Source organism: Oryza glaberrima, chromosome 2 (assembly GCF_000147395.1).
Source record: "Oryza glaberrima chromosome 2, OglaRS2, whole genome shotgun sequence".
NCBI lineage: Eukaryota > Viridiplantae > Streptophyta > Magnoliopsida > Poales > Poaceae > Oryza > Oryza glaberrima.
Window position 1 is genome coordinate 12,763,455 of NC_068327.1, and position 17,788 is coordinate 12,781,242.

Below are 17,788 nucleotides of genomic sequence, written 5' to 3' on the forward strand. Positions count from 1 at the left end.
TGCGAGACATGGAGATCGGAGTCTGGGTATGCTGAGTCCGATTCCTGAGTAGCCGCCTCAGCGTCCTTCTCGACCACGCGTACTCGCTTGCCTTTTTCCAATGCCATGTGTTTTGCGAGCGACTTTTTGAAAACAAGGCAATCTTCTAGAGAGTGTCTGTCCGACTTGTGTATAGGGCACCATGTTTTCTTCGTGTCACTGCCTTGTGGGTCTGGGCGCTTGGGAGGGTCCGCGTATTCTGTTGCGAGCACTTCCGCTTAAGCTTTCCTTTTCCCACTTTTGCGATTTTTCTTCTTGCTTGACTCCGGTGCGTCGTTGGCTGATTTCTTCTCTCCTCCGGTCTTCGGTTTGTCGTTCTTGCGTCTCAGTGCGTCGTCCGCATGGGCGCATCGATCGACAATTTCGAATAATCTCCAAGTAGTCGTGACGCGTCTCGTTGCCAACTCCTGGGTAGTATATCGATCTGTGACACCGGACTTGAAGGCGCGGATTACAGAAGCGTCGGTGATTTCAGGGATTGTATTTCTGCACTCATTAAAGCGCCGAACATAATCCCTCAAGGATTCACCCGGGTTCTGTGTCAACGCATGTAGGTCGTCTTCGATCGCGTGGCGCTTGTAAGTTCCTTGGAAGTTGGCGACGAACTGCTGCCACAGGTCTGCCCACGAAGAAATCGAGTAGGGGGGAGATGCATCAGCCATGAACGCGCAGAGCCCTTCAATGCAGTTGGCAAGTAATTCGCCAATGCGTTGTCGTCCGCTCCGGCAGCGTAGAGTACCGTGGAGTAAACCTGGAGGAATTCTTCTGGGTCGGTACTCCCATCGTACTTCTCTATTGCTTCTGGTCGGAATCTCTCAGGCCATCGGACATCACGCAGCGAACGACCGAAAGCTCTACACCCAGCGCTGGGGGCGGTGGGCTGTCGGCGATCGTACGTCCTTCGTGGATGTCTATCTGATGATGAGGATGAGGAAGACGACGACGATGACGATGGGTCACTTGGTTCCGGTGTACGATTACGAGGACGTCAGCCGGGTTCTCGAGAATCCTGTCGTCGTCTCCCGTTGTTGTCCCGGCGCCGATCCCCATCGTCGTCGTCATTATGGCGGCAGCCTCGACCAGTATCGCCCAGCACCCGCCGTTCGCGATCGTCATGATCGTGGCGATTGTGGCGGTTATCACGGTCTCGGTCTTCGCTCGAACGGCCTCCTCGTTCTTCGTTATCGTGACGCCGTGAAGAGACGCGATGTCGGGAACGGTTCTTGTTGTGTCGTGCGCGTCGCGCCTCTCGGCGGCCATTCAAGTGATCGCGGAGATCGCCGGTGCCGCGAGGTGGAGGGGTGGCTCGATGAGGCGATTCCCGCTGTTCAGGATTTTCACCATTAGCATCGCCAGTTGGTGGCTGTTCTGGGTGCGCTGCAGCAGCGGCCTCTTCAAACACGTTGCTGTGGTTGGTCACTGATTCCCGTAACCGTTCTGTCCATCGTGCGAGATCGTCGCTCAGAACGGGATCGTAGGGGTTTCCCTTAGTATTGCGTTGACGGCCCTGATGTGCTGGGCCGGTGTAGTCACTTGATTCTCCGCTTCCGCATTGGCGCGCGCTGACGTGCCGGTCTCGTCGATGGCCAATACCTCGCGCGGCGTACTCGTTGACGATGAGCCATAGTCTTCGAGCAGGTGCAAGACTGATGGTTCGTGGGGATCGATGTCGATTACCCCAACAAATCGATCTGAAATCAGTGTCGCTCCTTGTTCCTTGTCCTCATCCCTGAGGGGGATGCGTGACTGCTGGACCTTAGGAGGTGACATCTTCATGGCGCTGAGAAAGACCTTGCAGCTTGAGAGGTCGTGATTCTTTGTCTTGTGAATAGGAAAATAGACAACACGGGTTGAGAAGTACGCTGGATTCCACGCTCTTTGCAGGCACGAATTTCAGCGTGGACGTTGAGAAAAACCCAGCAGGCTTGCAAGGTGTGTTTTCTGGTTTTGTGGATAGGACACCAGGACCTTGTCACCTCAGAATTCATCCTCGTCGGCTCGTGATTCTTCTCGGAAAGACAATGTTTGGCTGCACTAGGATCCTTCTCGGGCTCGGATGTCGTCGACGTTTCGTTCTCCGCTTCGGCGGGAGGATCCTTCGACATGGAGTCGTCCTGGGTTGTAGCCACTGCGTTCTCGCTTCCGGTCATTGATGGACCGGCCGAGAGCGGCACCGTGATCTAAACCGGGAAGACGATTTCGCCGACTTGAGTCCACACCAGCATTGTTGAAGTGGGAACTCCTAGGTTGAGGTTGGTGTTGACGCTCTTGTCGACGAAGTTGGATGACATAGTAGTAGAACCTTGAGCACCAAGTCCCCCTACCTGGCGCGCCACTGTCGACGGGGGATACCCGTAGACCAGATATAGAGGGTATTGGGGTACGCTGGTACGAGGATCTACGTAATACGACATCCAGCAGGCAGAAAACAAAGATTATACTGGTTCAGGCCCCTTGATAGGTAATAGCCCTACTCTAGTTGATATGGGATTATATGATGGAAACCACAGATTACAAAGGGAAAGCGGAACTCGATGATACCGCCGAGATCGTAATCGAGAAGGTCCGATTAGATCTCCCGGCGACTTGGCTCCTGTAGGCTTCAACTCCGTAGGTTGTGGTGGATGTGTTGGCTATGAGATTCGATGCCTTAGGTCCTCCCGGGGGGTCCCTTTTATATCGCAGGTCAACTGGTCTCCAAGTAGGACTCGAAGACATCGGACTCGGCACGATACAATGACGACCTAGTCTTGTCCGAGTAGGACTCCTTCCATCTGTGAACTCCATGGCGAATTTCCTTAACGTGTACCGAAGATGTCCATATATGCGCAAGTATACCATATCGATATGTGACGTATATCGAAGGGCAGAGGGTATACCTTACTGTCACGCCCAGAAATTCCCGAATAGAATTCGAAGCAGAATGTGCATTAAAATCCCCGTCCAGGACCGGTTGGGGTACACAAACAACAATGTTGACATTCAGATCCACGTCTTACAAACATCATAAAAGTCTTACATAAATGCGGCGGAAAAACGAAAGATAACTGGCGCTAAGCCTTGACTTGATCTGCAGCGGGAACACCACTCCACAGGCATCCTCGACGGCACGGACGAAGCCTACTCCTCAGAGAAACCACCCTCTAACACATACACGTACTCTGGGGTTGGGGAAAATAGAGCAAGACTGAGTACTACCCACTGTACTCAGCAAGTCATACCGGAATAGGGGTATGATGCAGGGATTTATCAAAGGAGAGCTAGAGTGGTTCATTTGCATAAAGCGAGCATTTATAAACAGAAGTTTAAAGAAGAAAACAGTCGTGATAATTAATCAATATTATTCATCCACTGTCCAACGCTATACCATGTTGCGACAGGCCCAACCATCCACCTATACTATCCAATTTCATTAGACTAAACTAGGGTGAGACTAATCACGGTGAATCTGGTTGACCGCCCATAACCGCGGGCACGGCTATTCGAATAGTTTTACTCTGATCAGAGGTGTACAACTATACCCACAAGACATAGCCCCACGACACGTTTCCGTGCGCCGACATGCCACCACGACATACCGGAAAGAGGCCGTGACAGGACCCTTCACATAACCCCCTCTAGCCAAGCACACCACACCTCAGGTTTCACCCCCGTCCCCAGCGGGCGACGGGCAGTCCCCTCTCGTGCCTAGGTGAATCCGGAAGCGACAGAGGCCGTCGCAGGGCCCGCCCCGCTCCATCACGCCCACCCTTGCCTGGATGCGTCAGCTAGAGAAAAGCTACACTACAAGCCCAGCCGTTGCCCACGCTGGCTTGTGGTAAGTACGCTAAGTTCTTCTAGGGAATCCCGCGAACCGGTCCTTAACTGCCATGGGTGCGACCAGCAAAACCATGCACCCACAGCCCACCATGTGATTCATTTTAATTAACCAACACCAAAGCGGTGGCACTAATCCAACAATACCATTAGAACCAACAGTCTAAACATTAATAGGGTTTTCCCCATTGTGTACTAGTTGAACTAAGCATGGCTAAGCAATCCCTAGTCCAATCTCTAGTCATGTTATAACCCAAGCTAACAAAGGAACATGGTACAACAATAGCATGGCTATGACAATAGGTAAACATCCCATAGTAATATTATAAAACGATGCAGTATTTGAAGAAAAACAATAGAGCATTTGCAATATAGGATCAACATGTTCAAGTGACAAGCATGACTTGCCTTGCTCTGCTGCTGGAGGAACCTCGGCGACTATTTCGAAGTACACCGGAGCGTCGAAAGAACCAGAATCTAAGTGACATACAAAGCAAACAATACAAACAGGCTATAAGACTACTGAAACAGACAACAAAACCATTTTTAATGGATTCTAAACATTTTTCTTGATTTACTGAGACTTGAATGGGCTTAAACGGAGCACGGATGAATTAGATATGAATTTTAGAAGATTCGCTCTATTTATTACTATAACAAAAGTCCTTAAATCATTTATTGCGCAATAAATCCCAGGGCTGACGTCATCAAGGGGGGGCGGCGCCGACAGGCGGGCCCGCATGTCAGTGGCGCATGGGGGCCGGTCTACCGTGGATCGGGACCACGCGGGTGGTCCACCGCCGGTCCACGGGATCGACGGCCCGGATCGGCCCGGGGCCGATCGGACGGTGCGGCGGCGGCCTGGCTCGGCTCGGCTCGGCACAAAGCCGGCCGCCCGGCCATGGCAAGGGCGGCGGCGCGCGCGCGTTTTGCCGGCGACGGCAACCGGCGGCGGGAGGCGGCGGCGCACGACCGGGGCGGCGGCTCGACCCAGCGCGGCTAGGAGGGAGAGAGAGGGGAATAGAGGAGGAGGGATGCCTCACCGAGAGTGGCCGGCGCGGAGGAGAACGACGGTGAACGGCGACGGCGAGCCACGGGAGGACAACGGCGGCGGGCGGACGAGCTCCGGGAGGCCCTAAGAGAGGAAAAGAGAGAGATTAGGGGGACGGAGATGGACCACGGCGATCGGAAACCATGGCCGAAGGCGGCGGACATGGCGGCTCTCATCGTCGCACGGCGGGAATGATGCTCCGGCGGCGAACCTCGACGGAGGAGGGGTGGACGGGGTGGATCTCGGCCACTCGAACCCAACGGCGGCGACGGCACGGTGCGGCGGCGAGCCTAGCAGCGGCTAGAGGCGGCTGGAGTGGCGGGAAAGGCGGCGGCGGGTGGATGCACGGTGCGGGAGCGATGGAGAGCTCAGGAGAGTTCGGCGAAATGGGGAAAAAGAGAGAGGGGGTGGCAGCGGAGCTTAAATAGGGAGAGAGGGGACCGGACGTGGCCGGGAGAGGCGGGAATCGCCGGCCGACGTGGGTGAGTGGGAGAGGAGAGAGAGGCGGGATTCGAAAATCGAATCCCGGCCGTCTCGGGAGCGCGGATGAGCGGGAGAGAGGGGGAAGTGGGCGCGGGAGACGCGGCGCACGATCGGGGCAGCCGACGTGGCCCGGAGGGGGCGGGACGTGGGCGCGACGGCGGTTTCGGCGGTGGTGGCGACATGGGGACGGGCGGCCGGAGGAAGGGGACGACCCCGACAGGTGGGGCCCACCTGTCGGCGTCCCGGGGAGAGAGGGGAGGCGGCCGGCCGGCCCGCGCGGCTTAGCTGGGCCTCGGCCTTCGGCCGGCCCAGCGGGAGGAGGAGGAGAAAAAGGAGGAATGGGCCGGCGGCCCATTCAAGGGAAAAAAAGAAAAGAAAAGAAAGAAAAAGGAAAAAGAAGGAAAAAGGATTTTTCCTAGGATTAAAATTGCATGTGCTCAATTTTAATTGGTTAAAATTATTTCAAGAGCTCTGAAAATTCCACTAAAAATCTTGTTAGCGTATTTCGGCATGTAAAACTCAAGAAAAATTCCACATGCCAATTCCGATTATTATTTGCATTAATTTATTAAGGTTTACTCTTACTTGACACAGGTATTTTCTTGAGACCATTTAAAACTCCAATTTAGGCTTGGGAAAGAACTTCGGGGTGTGACACTTACCCTCACTTAGTTTATATTATTTTTCTCTTCTCTCATTAAATCATATCATATCAATTGTTTTTCTAATTTTTTTATAATTTGATCCTTTTAAAAAACTTATCCGAGAAATAATCCTTTTGAGATGCCAGAGTTGCTAGTGTCGTGGTCTAACGAAACGACACCAGCATCCTTGCCGTCGTACCCCTATCACCATGACACAATGTGGCAGGGGGAGCGTGCAAATGAACCCCCCCTCCCCCCAAAACCCACCCACCCACCCACAGCTCCGTCCCTCCCCGAGCCCGAGCGCTGCGCTTGCTCCTCTCTCCCCACTCCTCAAATCCACTTAAGATATATCGGTAAGAGAACTTTATGTTCTTCATTGTTTTTTTTTCTTATAATCTAAAAAACCAAAAAAAAACTCCCTCCATTCCAAAATATAACAACTTTTCGGTAGCACTAATCCGTGCGCTACAGCGCAGAATATTAGTTCGAGCGTCGCACAACGCACTCTCCTTCTGGTTTTCCCATTTTTTTACCACCCCACCTTTTCTCCGTATCCCACCTTTTCTCGGTTCGTTTTTTTTGTTTTTTTACCACCCCACCTTCCGTATTTCTCTTTTCTCTTTCCATCTCATCCGTGCTTTATCGATAGGCCCAGTAAAATATTAACGATCCATATTTTTCTGTTTTTGTTCCTTCTACGTAGTTTTTCTGTTTTCGCGTTTTAGTAAACTATTTACCGTCTAGTTTTTCTTTCCAAGTTTTCCGTTTCTCTAGTATCTCCGCCCATTACAAAAGTAACGAATTTACTCTGTGGAGTTTTTCATTTACTCCCAGCCTTCCACATCTGCTCATTCAAAAGTAATAAATTTACTCGCATGAATGCCTCCACATCGTATGACGCTATACCTAAATGATCGTAAAAGAATTACTACCAGCTTATAACGCTAATAATTCTTTTACCAATATTATAAATATTGTTTATATTTCGTGGTCTGTGAGTAAAACAATTACTACCTTCCTCTCGATATAGCCCACGATCTCGTAGCCATCGTGTAGTAATATGTTTACTGATGTGTTCAATACACAGTATAAGAGTATAAATTGAGATTTCGTGGTCTGCGAGTAAAACAATTACCACCTTCCTCTCGATATAGCCATGATCTCGTAGCCACCGTGTAGTAATATGTTTACTAATGTGTTCAATATACAGTATAATAGTAAAAACTGGTACTAAGAGTATTGTTGATCTGTATCACAAAATAGCCGTATGAATAAAAAAATTACAGGCTCAATCACACAAGCGATAAAATTACTCACAGGTGAATCAAACTAGAAATGAAAAAAAATGGTTCAGTCAAAAATCTTTCTGGTGGCTTTGCTGGATCTTGCTATAAGGATGAAGAGAGTGGTCTGTGTCTTGTGACTGGTAGTGGAGAGGGCAACCAGGTGGCGAGCAGTAGTCGACGATGGAATCATGGAAGGATGTAGCGGTGTGGTCTAGAGATGAGCTCGACGCTGCGCATTAGCAGCCATCCATCATCTAGCAAGCAAAAAAAAAATGCAAAAACATTCTCGTTCATGTTAATAGAGATGACGAGCAAAAGAAAAATAGCAAACATCCTCCATCACCGGTGGATTCCACCCTATCCTATGTGGCCAGCCACATGGAGCACGATGTGCAAATGTAGGACCTGTGCAGCCCATCAATTAAGATCAGGTAATATTTGAGATTGCACGTTAATTTGATTTGCAAAAAAAATTAGGGCTTCATGCGTGAAGTTGAAGGAAAATATGCAGATGCAAATCATAGTATCATTTCCTTACTTGCTTGTTCTATCAATATCGCCAATGTGGAGCAGCCGTTGGTTGTTGCTATTGGCCTAGGTGAAAACCTCCTTGCTGGTTAAGGTGCTGCCCAGCGTCCGGCAGCGAGGGCTGAAGCAGTGCCGTCGCCTCAACCGCCGCCGGCCACCGCCATCAACCGACACGGTGTCATCGTCCTCCTCCATGGTGTATTGCCGATCCGTGGGCTAGGATGGTGGATTGATTCAGATCCGAAAAAAAAGGAAAAAAATGAAGTGGGGGCGAGAGTGGTTGGTTGGGTATGGAAAAAATAGAATATACACCGGAAGTAGAGAAGTTGTTTTTATCGAAGTAAATCATTTACTCCGATAATGGTAGGAGCACATGCGGAACGTGGGGTGGGATCGGAAGCACGGAAGTTGTTTTTATTATCGAAGTAAATCGTTTACTCGAAAAAAGGTGGGTGGTAGAGGCGCGCGATATGAGTAGATCTTTACTCCGACAACGGTAGGAGTGGGATGACGGGACATGGGGTGAGGTGGGCCTAGGCTAATGTATGTTTGGCGCTCAGAATAAATAGTAGTTCTAACAACTTTTAGCCCTCAGAATTTGTCCTAAAATATTAAAAAAATTGATTATTGAAGGAGGTACTATTTTGGAAAGCGTACTTAAAAATACGAAAGGGAGAGGATGAGAGAAGCGAGAAACGAACGCACCCACGTTGCTAAACAACCTAAAATTCTTAAATTTTGCTAAGGGCCGGTTTAGATCCCTAAAAAAAAATTTTACACCGTCACATCGAACGTTTGAACACCTGCATGAAGTATTAAATATAAACTAAAAAAATAACTAATTACACAGATTACGACTAATTTAGAAGACAAATCTTTTAAGCCTAATTGCGACATGATTTGACAATATGGTGCTACAGTAAACATTTGCTAATGATGGATTAATTAGTATTAATAAATTCGTCTCGCAGTTTACTGACTGATTCTGTAATTAGTTTTTTATATTAGTACCCGAACACCTCATGCGACGTCCTATATAATATCTAATGTGAGACGCTAAAACTTTACACTCGTGGATATAAACACCCCCTAAATGACATGATAGAATCTCCTGTGTTTATGGACGGGTGCAATACTGCTCTGTTTATCGGTCTGAACTCTGGAGCGATGTCCGTTGGCCCTTCGTGGGGGCCAAGAGCCAAGGTTTTAGCATGTAGATTTGGGTCACTTTATATGATGACCAGAACAGAGGATTCGGATGAGTTAAAGTATCAATGTACTCCCTCCGAAAAAAAAAAAAGGCAAACCCTAGGTTTCCGTGCCAAACGTTTGACTGTCCGTTTTATATGAATTTTTTTATAATTAGTATTTTCATTGTTGTTAGATGATAAAACATGATTAATACTTTATGCGTGACTTATGTTTTTAATTTTTTTATAATTTTTTTAAATAAAACGGACGGTCAAACATTGGACACGAAAACCAGGTTTATCTTTTTTTTCTTTTTTTTTTTTGACGGAGCTGAGTATAATACTACTCCAAAGGTGATCAGTCAGGATGCAGGATATCCCAATCTTGATTCTTCGGGTTTGTTGTAGATTTAAGTGCCCGAGGTATCCTCTTTGGCTGATTCCTGCATTGCTCTACCGTTTCTTTAAAGATGCTCGTACTAGGCAATTTCAGGCAAAGAAAATTGGAGGGAAGAAAAAAATCTGGACAACTCAAACTGTGGTTTGTACTTGGAAAAATTGTTCAAGAATACTATTCCCGTACGTTCAAAAAGTACTGGAGTTTTTTTTTCACAAAAATTAGGAAGAAATGTAAAATTGAATAGAAGATTAGAGAAGAAACAGTGATGTGATTATGGAGTCGTGGGTCTATGACTCCATCAATTAGGGTACAATCCTAACTATCATGAATATATATTCACATAATTGGGCCTTTAACATAAATTTAGTGAGATCATAAATGTATCGACGATTTCCGTCTCTTTGAGTGTGCTTTCAAGAGAAACTTATGAGAACAGGCCCTGGTTTTGTCTCTTTAAACATATGTTAGGGGACATATTCGTAGTTATGTGCATGTGGTATCGCGTGTGTAGTGGGTTCGTGTACGTGTTTGTGTCATATAATCAGAAAAATAAATAAGTGACGGATTATTGAGATTAGTTGAGATGGAAAAGTAGATAGAGAAACTAGATAAACATTTTTTTAATGGTTGAAGTAAGTATGAAAAAAGTTGCTATATTTAAACTAAAATTTTAATACTATAAGTTACTATATTATAAGTTACTATATTTTGAAGGGGATGGAGTATTACATTACATAGAAATGCACAAATGGTAAAATAAAAACCGTTATTGTCTTGCTTGTTTTCACGTTAACCTCAACAAGATAACAAATTTCAAGATATCTCAAGAATTTTGACAAATCTAAAACAAAATTCGATACAAACCGAGCGTTCTGGGGGTGGTTCGAGATTTCGGTATTTCGTTCGAATATCAATCGAAAATGTGAAACCCGGTTACCGCTAATCCGCCATTAGGACATTCGAGTTCGATTGGCGAGACCAGAGATTGACCCATTCGGCCTCCATATCGCCATATACTTCTTCCCTTTCATGGAACCAGTGGAACCAGTTAACCAGAGTTGCCTCCGGCCTGGGACGTGCACAATGTATATACGGATCTCCTCTCACGTTATCACTACAATCCCTTCCCTTTGCGTATTTGCTGTAACTCAATGACATGCATGGTGTTCTTTACTGATTAAGACACATTTTACTTGTTTTTCTTAGCTCGCGTTTTACTGTACTAAACGGTGTGTTTCGTACAATATTCTATATATATTTTGCTTTAAAATATCAAACAAATCTATTTTTCAAGTTAGTAAAAATTAAACTCAATTAATCATGTAGTAACAGTGATCTTTCTTGCTTTACGTATCCTAACTTTTAGCTTGATCTTCGTTAGAAAAGAAGACCTACAGATCTAGGATGTACCATGGCCAAAGAAAAAGGACACTAATTATCATTTTGCAGGGGACGAATTCAGCGCTGACACTCTGCGGAATCTACATTAGGAAGCATTGTGACACTGAATGCTCCGGTTTCAGTCAGCGCACAAGGTACAAAGGAGTAAGTTGCCACTCTACCTGTAAACTCAAATTGCTTTGTCCAGCCATCTTGGAGATCTCAATGAAGGCTTTATTCCGAGCTTAGTCAGGAATATTGTATACATTATATGTAGTAGGAAGATAAAGAATCCACAGTTGAGTAGAAGCTGCAACAGAAAACAAAGTTACAACAAGAAAAAAAATGGCTCGCTTAATAAGCACAATTTGTCATAACATTACCAGCGTTCCAAAGAGTACATAAATTGCATCCATGGAAGGAATCGTGTTCACCCCAGCTGCCGCCAGAATGTATGTCAGGGAAGCATGTATATTGACTGTTATCTGAAATTGAGCAAAAGTTACTGAACACAAATATTATCTTTCCGTCAATCTTAATGTTGAATAGATAAGTGAAGATACCAATCCAAGAATATTCTCTCTTATCAGAAATGACGACAATAAAACGTACCCACAAGCCCCTAGAGCCCGGGTCTGCATAACAAAATTGACAGCTTAGATTAAATTCTAATAAAAAATTGACAGCTTAGATTAAATTCTATCCACACAGTAAAAGAATAACAAAGGCATAGGTCATGTCAGCTGAATACTACCTCCCTCCCAAAATATTAGGGATCCTGGCTGTGTAACTGGACAAATACTTGGGACAGAGGTGGTATATCACTAGGAAAATTCCCATCCAGAATTGGATATAGTGCCACTGTCAACCAAAACTACATGTATGTTTATTTCTACTTAATGATCCTGGATCCTGATATTATTTGGACCTTGGATTATCCCCTTCCTCCACAAACACGAGCTGTTGTCACAGCAGCTCTTATCTGTTCTCTCTGTTCTTACACTTGCAAATTTTCTCTTTGTCAAATTAGATACGCATTAAAAAAACAGCGATGTGCTGCTTCAGAACAGATGGTAAATTCAATATGCAAATTCATTCCCTGGAACTAAAAATAACACAAGATTTTCTGTTGCCAGTAGGAATTTGCCCAGTAATTTTGTGCGAAGAACTAGCACCAAGATACTATCTGTTAACTGTGCCAAAAGAGGAAAGCTCTTCAGAAAGATATATTGGAGGTGTGAAATATAGAACAAGATCTGCATTTATATAACAAAGCTTTTTATCTAGACAGTTTGATTTAGCGTAAATGTATAGACTAAAATTAAATTAAGTACTCCATCCCAAAATAAGTGACCACTTTGGATTCAAAATTTGTCCCAAAATAAGTGACCACTTTAGAGTAGTACTAGTCTCATCAACTACTTCTAATTCAAATTTCTTACAATCTTATCCCCAACTACCCTCTCACTCCCAAACAACACTCATTTAATAGGGGCCATCTAGGTCATTTACCTCCCCCTCATAATTTGGCCATAAGTAGTAAAGCGGTCACTTTTTCTGGGACAGAGGAAGTAAAAGTAAAAATAACTAGCAATTTGACCCTATTTTCTAAACTTCGCTTATTTGACCCCGCTTTTCAAAAATGAACATTAGCTATGACCCTATTCTATCAAGCCAACCTAATGGTGTTAACTTAGGGGCCAAATACCGTTTATATCCTTGCTCATTTTGAGTATACTCTCTGAGTTTTTATTTATTTGGTTCAGTTTTGTGTACTCGTTCTATGTGATGAAAGTTTTGACAAATTTGACTTGGAATTGACAAATTGTGTGTGAATTTGAGTTAGATTTGATAGAGTTAAGGAAATATGACTGAATTTTAACTTTGGAAATATATTATCCATAAAATTGCACGCTGAAGAAAAAAAGCATATATGTTATTTCACGTCCAACAATTACCCAAAGCAAATCACGAAGCTCAAATTTGTGTCCACCCCAAAGCAAAAAAAAAAAAAAAAACGTTTGAAATTAGTACATGTAAAACAAGAGAGATTATTAAATTAGATCAGCAAAACAAGAGCAAAGCAGCTTCCAGATCTAGTAGAACAAGGTATAGAGAGGAGGTGTGGGTAGAGTGAGAGAACGAGCAAGGATGTGGGCCGCACGAGCGCCTCACTTAGGATCCACCCCTCTGCGTGCCTCCGACCGAGCCAGGCAAGGACTGCACGCCTCCGTCCACACGGCTGTGCGCTCCATCCACACGGCAAGTGCTGGCCTGTGCGTTTCCCCATCCGCGCCGCACCATCCGCTGCTCATCCACACACCGCCACCACCGCCCCTACACTCGCTGGCGCCGCTGCTCCTCCTCCCTCCGCGCGTCGGCGTCGCCGCTCCTCCTTCCGAGCGCCAGAGCTGGCCCTCCCTCCCTTCCTCCCTCCGCGCGGCAGCAGCCAGTGCCACCAGCCCTCCGTGCGTGGAGCCGCCCATCCCTCCCTCCGTGTGGCAACAGCAGGCGCCGGCCCCACCGCTCCTCCTACCACCACGCGCTGGAGCTGCCCCTCCCTCCCTCTGCGCGGCAACAGCTGGCGCGCTACTCCTCCGCGCACCGGCGCCGCCACCCATCTGCGCGCCGGTGCTGCCCCTTCCTCTCTCCGCGTGGCAGCAGCCGCTGCCGCTGCTCCTCCATGCGCTGGCGCCGACCGTCGTCCCTCTCTTCGCTCGTCAGCGCCGCTGCTGGCCCGCTCCTGGTCCCTCCACGCGCCGGCCAGCCAATAAGATTTGGATGAGGTTATTTATATAATCAGGGGTATTTTGGTCAGTTCATGCAAGTAAATCTATTTTTTTCTTTTTCTAATGGAAACCCTAACCACCTAACGGACTAGTGAAAACAAGGTCAGACGGTGGCTTCGATTTTGAAAACGAGGTCAAATGAGCAAACCTGAAAATGTATGGTCAATTTGGTCGTTAGGCTTCAAAATAAGGTCGAATAAGTAATTATCCCAATCTTTTAATACGTTTATCTTGAGTTGTCAAGTACATATCCAAAGCATATGAGATGGATGATAGATTCCACATATTGGGTCAATAAAACATCTAAAGAGAAGGAAATACCAGTTTAGAAAAGAGAATTTACAATTGAGCAGAGTATGATGGAAACAATCCAGTTGGTCTCCAACCTGAGGATAGAGGAGAAAAAAAATGATTATTCTTAAATGCAATGTAACATTGAGTCATTGTTGTGAAGCAACAGTTGCATACATGTATGTCATATACACAAACATAAGTTGAGATTTCTAGTGAAAAGAGCCCATAATAAAAGAAAGTGCCTCAATCTTTGACCTTCGCATTCCTCACCTCCACATAGTACCCATGGCCAGACCTACTACTCCATGCATGAGCTGCAGAAAACACAAGTGCAAGGGACGAGAGAATGTGTTCAGTCAGGTAATGGATTAAAGAATGCAAATAAAAGCCTAATTTCATAAAAAATGCATAGTCACTTAAATCTTTGAGATCTCATAGATGATAAGCAACCCTATATAAACCATATGAGTGACTCTTATTGAGTACAGGCATTAGTTCTCTCTTGTTGGTGATGACATAGCTATGGATGCATAGTAGAAAGAGCATGTTACTTGGATTACAGTACGCCTAAAAACATGGATTCGAACAAGCATATGCACACATGTTACAACTTTTTGCATGATTATCAAGTGTTAGGTTGTAGCATGAGGTTGCTGGTTATCCCAGCACTCAGTGTCTCAGTTGTTTTTTCACCGGAGTTTCAAAGGTACCACTTGTCAACTGGAGGGGGTGATAGAGAGTAGTGACAAATAAGCCATCACCATCAACTGTTTTATTTACTACGGTACACCTTGGAGTTATGTGTATCTAAAGCCCAGGCTGGCAGCCTCACAAGCCAGATTCACCTTGCACCCAGAGTTAACCATTTTGACATGCTGACATTCTGTAGCAATGTAGACTGTCTCAATTCCTGCACAACTGTGCAGCTGAACCCAGAGCTAACTTCAACCAACACTCTTCTCTTCTCGCAATGTGTGACATCATCCTAATAATTTAAATAGCTACCTCCAAAGTCCTAGATTTGTTCAAATTATCCTAGGTCAAATCTAGAGTCTAAAATCGACACTAGAATGTCAAACATATGTACATCAACTAAAACAGGACTTCTACCATGATTTAAGAACAACAAAGGCACGCAAGTTATGAATCTTTTATGAAAAATCATATATCCTTTTCAGTACCAAACCTGTAAATATCTTTGCGACTTTTCCACAGCTTTTGATCTCCATAATCCCTGCTGTAGGCACATATTGTCTTTATTGGTTTCTTTTCAACTCTTTTTTAAGCTACAGTAAATACATCAAACATGATTTGTACTTCTATCTGATGTTTGTTTGCTGATATTTTGACATAACACACAAATTTAGTTTATAAATTTCCCCTTTTTCTTCTTTTTACGAAGTCCCTTGTTGATGGCTGATAACTCTACCATTGATCACCACAGCCTGTGAACTCTACTAGGAACATTGTTTTCCTTTAGTGACAATCATATGATTGTAGTCCAGGAATACAACACTTCAATATGTTTGAATGGAGTCCACATGACACATACACGATTGACTGTGACAGCCTATTATTTGGCCATTTGCCTGTAGGAGACCTGGTGCTAAATCAGGTAACTTTTAAGTTGAAGCTTAACTGCATATTGATGTAGCCATGCCAGTACTACTATGGTCGCCTTAAGAGTGTGAGAGGGTGTATTGTCAAGGAGCAAATGAGGTAGACTCAGGCACATCAAGCAAAGTATAGGAAGGCTTTACTGCGAAGGGGTAAATCCATGAATTGGTACGATGCAAGCGCAGGGAAAGAATGACTAGCCCTTGACATAGCAAAGATATAGGTAATCGTTTCTAAGAATTATTGATTCAAGCTTGCCCATGATAACACACAAAAGAACTGTGGCATGCCAGTTCATCGAGGATCCGTTGAGAGTGCCCCTTGTCAGAACAGGAAACAGTAAGTATCGTCTTGAAAAAGAATGTTCTTTTTTCTATTGTCCCTATTGTTTGATCCAGCGGCAGAGCCACCTCCTAGGCAGGTCAGGTGGCTGGACACATACACGATTGACTGTGACAGCCTATTATTTGGCCATTTGCCTGTAGGAGACCTGGTGCTAAATCAGGTAACTTTTAAGTTGAAGCTTAACTGCATATTGATGTAGCTATGCCAGTACTACTATGGTTGCCTTAAGAGTGTGAGAGGGTGTATTGTCAAGGAGCAAATGAGGTAGACTCAGGCACATCAAGCAAAGTATAGGAAGGCTTTACTGCGAAGGGGTAAATCCATGAATTGGTACGATGCAAGCGCAGGGAAAGAATGACTAGCCCTTGACATAGCAAAGATATAGGTAATCGTTTCTAAGAATTATTGATTCAAGCTTGCCCATGATAACACACAAAAGAACTGTGGCATGCCAGTTCATCGAGGATCCGTTGAGAGTGCCCCTTGTTAGAACAGGAAACAGTAAGTATCGTCTTGAAAAAGAATGTTCTTTTTTCTATTGTCCCTATTGTTTGATCCAGCGGCAGAGCCACCTCCTAGGCAGGTCAGGTGGCTGCCCGGGCTCCACCGCTGCCGTCTCCTCTTTTGATAGCCATTGACACTTATAAAATTTAGTCGATCACCGGAAAACGCTATTCTAGGCTTGATGATGCCCCTGGCTCCACCACTAGTTTGATCCTTAAACACAGGGCATCAAATATATCACTCTTTTACTTCCTCCAATACATAACTACTTCAAGGTGTAAATATATTCCACTCTTTGCCCTAGCGCTGTCTTAATGACAGAATCGAAATTTCCACTTTGACCTTGTAAGGCAACAAAGTCTCCATGTTAATAGTAACATCAATAGCTGTTAATTTCAAGATAAATATGCAGTTTGATAGGTTTTTGAAGCTTTGAAGAGAAAGATGGAATCGCCTCCCACTGACACATGAATCAAAATGCAGAATAGAGGTACTTGCCAGATAAGTTGATGCTTTTACAGGGCCAGACAATGTGAATAGCAGTAAAACAGTAGCCACCTGGTGAGACAACACAAACAGTAAGTGTATCAGTGATTCAGAATGTAGCAAAAACAGAAGATACTGAGACTAAGTGAACTATTTGAATGGATTTACCGCAGTTTTCCTGCCAGCTTCTAGTCCCCATCTTAAGGAGGAGATAACAATCGGCAATGGAAAAAAGCAGCTAAAGTAATTCTGCATCAAACAAAAAGAGACATTAGCTTATACAGATTATAAATAATTTGGAGGCTTAGAAATTTCCAGTACAAGAAGGAAAAAATGGATAATACACCCCAATATACTTATTATTGTATTTGGGTACAGAATGGCAGAAGGCAGCGGACCTCGATGGCGAGGGAGTTGCTGAGGAAGTACGCGAGGCCAGCGACGGATGCGAACATCGCGCACTCGACAAGTTGCCGCGTTCTCTCGAGAGCCTGTCCCAAGTCCTCTTCCTCTTCATCATAATCGTCACCCACGCGCCGTCGCTCGGCTCCACCGACGGCGGCCAGACGCGGAGGGTTTCTAGCTCGAGCCGCGGCGGCGCCGGATCGGAAGGAGGATTTCGGGATCGAATAGACGGCCAGCTGGCGGCGGAGATGTGGGTGCGGTGGCGGCGGCGGAAAGAGGAGAGGGCAGGGATGAAGGCGAAGAAGCATAGCCGCCATGGCTATCCAAAGTTACGCCCCGATCGAGTAGCATGTGAGCCCTGGTTCCCCTCGTGCTACCACAGGGGAGGCGGCGACGGAGTTGGCACCTCACAGCGGCGGGGATGAGGGAGAAGGGCGCGGGGCGACGGCGGCAGCGGCGGCGCGGCCGGCGGCGTGGGGAAGAGGAGGCAGAGGACGCGATGCTGTTTTGATAAGGATCGAACGGACG

The 17,788-nt window shown here is 45.8% G+C and overlaps 1 protein-coding gene across 3 annotated transcripts; it reads right to left on the reverse strand.

The window, feature by feature from the left end:
- Nucleotides 1-10,860: 10,860 nt before the first annotated feature.
- LOC127761169 (uncharacterized) lies at nt 10,861-17,788 on the reverse strand. Of its 3 annotated transcripts, none has more exons than XM_052285417.1 (8): nt 17,254-17,788; nt 17,024-17,104; nt 16,868-16,927; nt 14,174-14,217; nt 13,953-13,995; nt 11,433-11,455; nt 11,204-11,325; nt 10,861-11,130 (listed from the first exon to the last, which is right to left on the reverse strand). In XM_052285417.1, the coding sequence occupies exons 1-8, from the start codon at nt 17,575-17,577 to the stop codon at nt 11,066-11,068; spliced, it is 762 nt and encodes a 253-aa protein (XP_052141377.1). In that variant the 5' UTR covers nt 17,578-17,788; the 3' UTR covers nt 10,861-11,065. The 3 variants fall into 3 exon arrangements, with proteins under 3 accessions (XP_052141377.1, XP_052141375.1, XP_052141376.1); XM_052285415.1 differs by having other exon boundaries at nt 11,204-11,305; nt 11,384-11,455; nt 17,254-17,785; XM_052285416.1 differs by lacking the exon at nt 11,433-11,455 and having other exon boundaries at nt 11,204-11,305; nt 17,254-17,786.